Source organism: Cornus florida, unplaced genomic scaffold (genome assembly GCF_030987335.1).
Source record: "Cornus florida cultivar Cherokee Brave unplaced genomic scaffold, ASM3098733v1 CherokeeBrave_3.0.0_Hap2_Chr10, whole genome shotgun sequence".
In the NCBI taxonomy this organism is placed as follows: Eukaryota; Viridiplantae; Streptophyta; class Magnoliopsida; order Cornales; family Cornaceae; genus Cornus; species Cornus florida.
Window position 1 is genome coordinate 74,689,073 of NW_026775580.1, and position 9,008 is coordinate 74,698,080.

Sequence of the window (9,008 nt, forward strand, 5' to 3'; positions counted from 1 at the left end):
AACTAAAGAAAGAAGCAGAAGTTGCTGCCCCAAGGTTCAAAGCACTCCAGACTCGAATTCCAAAGTTGGAGCAGTCCAAGAAGCAGGCAGAAACAAAGCTCGATCAGACCAGAGTATCATGGGCAAGTTTCAAAGCCCAATTTGAAGAATTTCATCAAAAATTTAATCAACCTTGAATTTTTATCATCTCATGACAATTATTATGGGTCTGTAATGTGGTTTTCTAACAATCTTTTGGAAATAAGTTAATTTTCTTTGAACAATCTATCTATCACAATATATATTAATGCTACTACTTATTTATCACAGGAGCAAACTTTATCTTCACATACCTTGCATAAAAATACAATCCACACTATTTTGACTTACTAGAATTTTCTTTTCTTCCATGAGCTCAAAAATAGTTGGCTTATATTTTTTAAGGTATCTCCCATTTATTGGCTTCTCATGGATTTCACCATCTAGATCTTTTAACCTGTAAGCGCCTCCATGCAATACTTGATGAACTAAATATGGACCCTTCCAAGTAGGTGACCACTTGCCATAAACTCTATCCACCTTCCAGGTGGAAGAATTGTTTGCCATACCATATCACCTTCTGCAAATGACTTGAACTTCACCATTTTTTTGTAAGCCCTTATTACTTTTGCTTTATGTACCATAAGGTGATCCAAAGCAAGTTTTTGGACTTCATTTAAGTCTTCCAACTCGGTAAGCATAGCTTCGTTATAATCAGCAGGTATTAGATTATGTCGCAAAGCTACCCTTACCGATTTAACATTTAACTCCATCGACAACACCGCATCATGACCAAATGTTAGCCGATATGGAGTTGTTCCTGTACTTGTCCTTTTTGATTTTCTATAAGCCCATAAGGCCTCTGAAAGGGTTTCATGCCAACGCCTCGGCTTGTCTTTTATCATTTTCTCAATAATTTCAATAACAACTTTATTTGAAGCCTCGGCCTGACCATTCCCTTGAGCATAATAGGGTGTTGAAGTTACCATTTTTACCTGCATATCACGGCCAAGTTGTAATACTTCATTTGCTCGAAAAACAAAACCATTATCGACAATAATTGTTTTCGGTAATCCAAATCGGTGAAAGATATATCGCTCCAAAAACTGTATAACGGTATTATGAGTTACCGATACATATTCCTCGGCCTCTACCCATTTAGTAAAGTAATCAGTAGCTAGAATAATCCAATGATGACCCTTTGATGAAGGAGGATTAATCTTGCCGATTAGATCCATAGCCCAACCTCTGAAAGGCCATGGTTTAACTAGTAATTGCATTTCTATTGCTGGGACCCACTGCATTGGACTATGTTTTTGATAGTCTATACAGCCTTTTGCATAAGTCATACAATCTTTTCTCATTCCTGGCCAATAATATCCATATCGGCGTATTAACCACCTCATTTTTATGCCAGCTTGGTGAGCTCCACATATCCCTTCATGTACCTTAGCCATAATCTTCAAACCTTCAAACTTGCTAATGCACTGAAATAACAAACCATCATCAGCTGATCTTCTATAAAGATCTCCATCCATAAGCACATAATTGACTGCACTTCTTTTAATTCTTCGATCGGCTTCAGGAATTGGATGTTGCAAGAACAAGATGTAAGGAATTCGCCAATCATCATCATCCAATTTGGCAACATCAGTGGCAAAGACCCCTTCCATAATTCAATTTCTTGTTTCAGCTGATGGAAGAGATCGGCATGTAATCTTCATTACTCTTTCCTTCATTCCACTCGGCACTCTAACTCCTGAAGCTGTCTGTGCTAAATCATTACCTAGTTTATTCATGGCCCTTGGTCTATATTCCAAAGTCACATTGTGAAATTGATTAACCAATTGGGTTGCCAATGAATGGAATGGTCTTAATTGCCAATTCAAACATCTAAAGTTGTCTGAAATTTGATTAATCACTAAACTCGAATCTCCCACAATGTGGACATCTTTGACTGCCATTTCCAATAGAATTTCCAAGCCGATAATTAATGTTTCATACTCGGCTTGATTATTTGAACACCTGAAATCCAAAAAGAAGGAAAACGAAATTTGATTCCCTGTTGGGGATATTATCACTATACCAGCTCCTGAGCCTTCACTGGTACTTGACCCATCGAACATTAAAGTCCACGGAGTCATGAATATGGATGCCGAGTTAAGCTCATCAAATACTTGTGACTCAATTTCAAGCGAGGGATGATCAGCAAGAAAATCTGCCAATGCTCTTCCCTTAATTGCCTTTTGTGGAACATATGCAAAGTTGAATTCCATTAGTGCCAAAGCCCACTTACCAATCCGGCCTGTGATTAATGGCCTTGTTAGCATATACTTTATAAGATTGGTTTGGCGAACAATATAAACCAAAACAGGCAATATATAGACTCTTAATTTCATTGCTGCAAAATACAAAGCCAAACATAATTTCTCAATCGGTGTACATCTACACTCGACTGGAGTTAAAACTCGGCTGAGATAATATATTGCTTGTTCACTTCCTGCCTCATTCTCTTGGGCTAACATAGCTCCAATGGATTTTCAGCAGCTGATAAATATAACTTCATCAGCCATTTCTTCTTTGGTGGCATCATAACAGGAGGACTGGAAAAGTATTTCTTAATCTGGTCAAATGCCCTTTGATGTATATCATCCCATTTGAATTCTTCCATCAGCTTCAACTTGAGTAACGGGGAAAACACATGTAACTTCCCAGCTGTATTTGTAATAAATCTCCTAAGTTAATTCACTTGCCCCAGTAACCTTTGCAACTGTTTCTTGCTTCTTGGCGCACTAGCATTAATAATCGCCTTAGCTTTATTGCTATCGATCTCTATACCTCTTTGATGAACCAAGAAACCCAAAAAGTTTCTTGTCGATACTCCAAAGGCACACTTTATTGGATTCATTTTTAGCTTATGAGCCCTCATCCTCTCAAAAGATGCTTTAAGGTGGACTAAGTGTTCCTTCTTCATTGCTGACTTTACCACCACATCATCAATATATACCTCCATAAACTTGCCGAGCATATCATGAAAAATATAATTCATGGCTCGCTGATATGTGGCACCAGCATTCTTCAACCCAAAAGGCATTACCACCCATTCAAAAGTTCCAATCGATCCATGTGAAACCCCCGAATTTCCAGATGCGGGTTGGCCAGGCCCACGCCCGATTACCCAAGGATATCAAAATAATTAGTAATTTAATGAACACAGAATACAATATAGAAAACAAGAATAAATAAAACTTTGCTGAAAAGAACCTAGAATGATAATCCAATAATTGAAAACCTCAGAATAAATAATTTCATTGATAATTAAAACTATTTTGATACAATTGATCCACCACGAATGGAAATCGTTCTCCAATTTATACAACTCGGGAATCCATCTAGTGGACCCCTAAAATATCCAATGGTACTCAAAAGACTGGAACAAAACCCAAGTCTTAACATGAAATAAAATCCTACGCCATCAGTAGAGTGAATAACTGTATCTGCTCAGCACGATCAAGCTCTACAGCCCAGAACTGACGAACACCTGAAAAAAATAATAAAAGGGTGGGTCAGGCCCACGAGCAAGTTCTAATCTAACTGCAATCCATACAGTGACCCGATACGCAGATACACCATAGATACCTCACAATATCTATCTAGTCCATACATATATATATCCACACTATGGGACATTCACTAAACTACAGTAGGGATCTCAACCTGAATAGAAGGCAACATGCGAATACGCACCCAAAGGTGGGCATGAGTACCTAGACCTAACAGGGTACACCCAACCTACTATAACCAGCTACACATCCACTGCATATACGCACCCTAACCAACAAGTTTGAGACTCAAGCTCAACTCGTGGTATCATAAACATATATATCTAAACTCTGTTCCTAACCATTCACAAGAAATCCAATAAGTTATTCGGCGTATTCAACCGTACCGACTTATATATATATATATAAGGAGGATTTATTTAACAATTCGTTCCCTTATTCCAAAATAGGTAGGACTGAGTATTTTAAATCAGTCTGTCCCTAGTATGCCACCATCCCATACCGGTGCATACAATCCACAAAGTCCATATAATTGATAGAACCAGTCATACTGTTCACCAATTAAAATCCATAAGGTAGGAATTAGCATTTTGAGCTAAACCATACCTAGTATGCCACCGTCCCATACCGGTGCATACCATCCTCCATATCCATGTAAATTACAACATTCAAATGATAAGCAAGTAATTTACAATGCAAAACCAAACCCAGATAATTGACAGAATTTTAATGTGAGAATTCAGCAATTAAAATCCAATACATAATTCCAAATAATTGGTCAAATTTAATATAAGAATTCAACAAATATAATCCAATATATGATTCTAAATAATTAACCGAATTAAGTATAAGAATTCAGCAATTATGTTCCAATACATAATTCCAGGTAAATTACAAGTCATAAATAATAAGCACGTAACTTATAGTCCAAAACTAACCATCCATATCATTGCAGAATAGTATTTAGTATTCCAATAACATAAATCCAAAACTATGTAAATTACAGGCTATAAATAACAGTACAATAATTTACAATCCAAAACCAATATCCAAATAATTACAGAAGATTTTTAAGTGTTTCAGCAATTTAAATCCAAACAATTAACCATATTGTTGCAGGAGATGATTTAATAAATCAACAACTAACATCCAGAGCCTGCATAGATCACATCTAACACATCAATGACCCTATAATATATTTAAAACCATTTTATAAATATATTAAATCCCACTGGAATGCCTAAAAATAAGCTTAAGGATTTAAAACTTCTTCTATCCACTAACCGTATACAATGTACATAAGTGTTATACAGTTTGATTCGTTAATTTAGAATTAACCTTAAATCAATTTAGGGTCTTAATAACACCCAAAAATTAACTATTTAATCCCTCCGTGAAGTCTCATTAAATTTCTAAAATTTAATCAAGCCATTTAGTTCCTTTCTCTGTTAGTAGCATACACCGTGGTATATTTTTACACTACTTCATCCTTTGTCTTAGAGACTTAAACTATGCAACAATAAGTTTAATATCACTTAGAATTAACTACTTAGATCCTCTGTTAAGTCCCTACAGTTCATTAGAATCACTCAGAAGCTCAAACAGTGCTCAAAACACCAAACAGAGCCCTAAAAACACTTTCTGGACGTAAAAACAAATTGGAGCCGGCTCTTGGAATGGAAGAGCCGGCTCTTCCCCTATTGGAGCCGGCTCCAATTCCCTAGGAGCCGGCTCTTGCTGAAGGGGAGCCGGCTCTTGACTTCCTAGAGCCGGCTCTCTCCCTCTTGAGAGCCTCCAGTTCATCCCTGCTCCGTTTCTGTCAATCTGCCCCTTCTCCGATCAATTCCTACCCCTCTGCTTGTTTCTTAAACTGATCTAAAGGATCTAACACCCTCCTAATAGCATCCCCAGGGTTTGATTATAGCAATTTAAATCAATGAACAGAAGTAAACTTGTGCAAAAACTGAAACCTCATGCATGGATTACAACGAAGCAAAATGCAACAGAGATCTAAAACAGAAATAGCAACCTTCCTATGAGATTTACATAACTCCCGTAGTCTTTCCATACTTAGTTTACAGTAGTTGCAATAAAAAAAATAGAGACAAAAACTACGACAAGAACCCTCATGCTTAAAGGACATAAAACTGAACCAACTTGCAGGCACTGTAACAGATATTGCAGAAATCATCACAGAAATAATTCAAAGCATACATATGATTAATTTGATGTATAACATACATGAATGATTTAGTTGTTAATTTCCTTAAAACCCTAGAGCATATCTAGGTGCACAGAACACGGCTCAAAGGGAAAGAGGAAGATAGAACTTGCCTGAATAGGTTTGCAAACAAACCCTTGTTGCCGTTGGTCTCAGTTTTTCCGACATCCACTGAAACTTGTCTAACCTCCTAGAACCTCTGCTCCTTCCTTCTCCTTGGTTAAACCTTGGAACCCCAGTCGAAATTCTCACAAACTGCTCTGTTCTCACCAAAACTCCCTCTGTAACTCTCTCTATTTGGTAGACTTTTCCGTGTAAAAGCTACGACAATATGTAACCCTAGGTTTAACATATACTGAGGTATTTATAATTGCAAGATTAAAACCCTAATCCACAGAGCCCTAACTTCGTCGGCCCACAAAGTAACCCAGTTTAGTTACATATCAGATGCTTATGAGACGGCTCCAAAAACCCTAACTAAAACGTATCTAAAACCCTAGTTATTGGGAATTACATAATTACCCTGTTCAAAAATTAAATACTTAATAAATAATTAATTTAATAAAACCCATTAATTAAATCAAATAAGCAAGCAACGAATCACTTAAAACACATAAAATAAATAAAACAATTAATTAAAATAAACCAACAAATAAAGAATTACACCCTTAATTAAAATAAACAAACAATTAAAAAAAATAACACAATGACTTAAAATAAACAAACAATTGGACACATAAGCATATAGATACAAAATCAATTTAAAATGTACAAAAATAAAATTTAAATTCCATTTTTATCCCTTTTGAAATTAGGGGTATTACATTCTTCCCCCCTAACAAATGGAATTCCGTCCTCGGAATTCACGAAACTCTGAATTAGTTTGATTAAACTTTTTACTCCATTCCGTTGTGGATTCTGCCTCCGTGTAAGGGCTCCACTGATTTCCAAATCCATAAAGAAAAATAAATATGTCCGATATACATGACACACAAAAATTATCCAACATGTAAGTTGTATTTAACAACTACTCATCCGTACCCAAATTTTGATATAGGGTAGAGGTCCATATTCCTACAAGTTCCATAACATAGATATGTAAAACTTCTATGCATCCCATCCCAATGTTTGAAAACACAAATCGATAGGTTACCGCTTAAACGGAGAAACACCATCCATAAAAAATCAATCTAATTAAGACATAAAAACTGACCTTCCTTAATCACGCTCCTTGCTTCCGATATGGAAGACAACCCAATCAACTGTTCCTTAACAGGAAAATCGTTAGTGTATGAATGGAATTAGTTACCATATCCTATTACCGCCTCCAAACTGCGCGTAATCCACTACAAAGAAGAGTATATCTCTCTAATGTATCCTTAAATGAAGTTAGGGTCTAATTGTATAACCCCCCGCTTCCATGTCAAACCAACAGGTAAGAAGTCTGCACCGTATAAATTACAAAACCTTTTACGTTATCATACTATCCTCCCTGTGCCAACAATATGAGAAGTGAAAAAAACACTTACAACTTCCCATAAAAACCTAGGATACCTATCCCAAGTATTTCCTCCATTGTAAGTGCCATGTAGAACTAATGCGAAATCCAAAAGTGAACACATACTTGTGTCCCCGACCAATCCAAACTCCTAATCCGGATTAATTAACAAAAATGAACACGTAATATCAAAATCGAAACACATAACAATCAAAATGACACATATAATAACAGAAATGAAACACGTAGATACACACAACACATAAAACAACCAAAATATAATCATTTTTAAGATATCCTCCATTCCAAAGAAGAAACCTTCTTTGAACTCAAGTTCGCAAAAGTCTGTTCCATAGTTTCGTTGGTAATTATCCAATCCTGAAACCGATCCATTAACCGTCACTTAACTGCACAATCGTTTGCTTAAGCAACTATCCAATGGCTTAACCCTCATCCACCTAATACGCAAACCGTCTATCGTGGCTTTATTAAAGCAACTTAGCACGTTACATCCTAATTCCCGTACGCTCCAGAATGTGATATAAAATCACATCTTTGTTCTGACAAGAACTCCATCCGATTCCCAAACTCCTAAAGAGTACTTTTCAATTAACTCCTTAAGACATGATACGAAAATTCATCCATATGTAGATTGGTTCACACCAACTCTACCAGTATCATTCACTATACTACTTGTGAATAAAACACATTTGTGCGATTCATCATCCTCAAATTTCAATATCCCTTTTCTTAGATATGCCGAAATCTTTTTCCTCAGGATCCTCTTCAGAATCCCACTCTTCGCTTCTCTCCTCTTTGAACACAACTGAAATTGTGTTGGTCCCAATAAACGGTGACCTACCACCTACACCTTAATCCTTCCTTGGCGTATACTTTCTAAGCAATGCTAATCTTGGAGCTAAACCTTCAATTCTAAGTTCTGTTTTTTGCAAAGAACTCGACAACATACTCCTTTACTCCGTTAGGTCTGTATTGCTTTCGTCCTGGACCCGATCCTCCTCCTAGTGCCAACCATTCCATAACTATGGAATATAATTGACATCCGTTCCTCCTAACGATCCGTAACAAGAGTACAACGAATCCTAACATGGCTCGAAGTTTTAAGAGACGCAACGCGGAAGTCCTATAATGAAAACACTCCTAAGGACACTAGAACCTGGAGTGCTCTGATACCAACTGTGATACCCCCGGATTTCCGGATGCGGGTTGGCCAGGCCCACGCCCGATTACCCGAGGATATCAAAACAATTAGTAATTTAATGAACACAGAATACAATATAGAAAACAAGAATAAATAAAACTTTGCTGAAAAGAACCTAGAATGATAATCCAATAATTGAAAACCTCAGAATAAATAATTCCATTGATAATTAAAACTATTTTGATACAACTGATCCACCACGAATGGAAATCGTTCTCCAATTTATACAACTCGGGAATCCATCTAGTGGACCCCTAAAATATCCAATGGTACTCAAAAGACTGGAACAAAACCCAAGTCTTAACATGAAATAAAATCCTACGCCATCAGTAGAGCGAATAACTGTATCTGCTCAGCACGATCAAGCTCTACAGCCCAGAACTGACGAACACCTGAAAAAAATAATAAAAGGGTGGGTCAGGCCCACGAGCAAGTTCTAATCTAACTGCAATCCATACAGTGACCCGATACGCAGATACACCATAG

At 36.8% G+C, this 9,008-nt stretch overlaps 1 protein-coding gene across 1 annotated transcript; it reads right to left on the minus strand.

Annotated features, from left to right (window-relative positions):
- Nucleotides 1-1,694: 1,694 nt before the first annotated feature.
- Nucleotides 1,695-3,112, minus strand: LOC132277863 (uncharacterized). The gene is made up of 3 exons (XM_059779703.1): nt 2,857-3,112; nt 2,542-2,733; nt 1,695-2,419 (listed from the first exon to the last, which is right to left on the minus strand). The coding sequence occupies exons 1-3, from the start codon at nt 3,110-3,112 to the stop codon at nt 1,695-1,697; spliced, it is 1,173 nt and encodes a 390-aa protein (XP_059635686.1).
- Nucleotides 3,113-9,008: the final 5,896 nt, after the last annotated feature.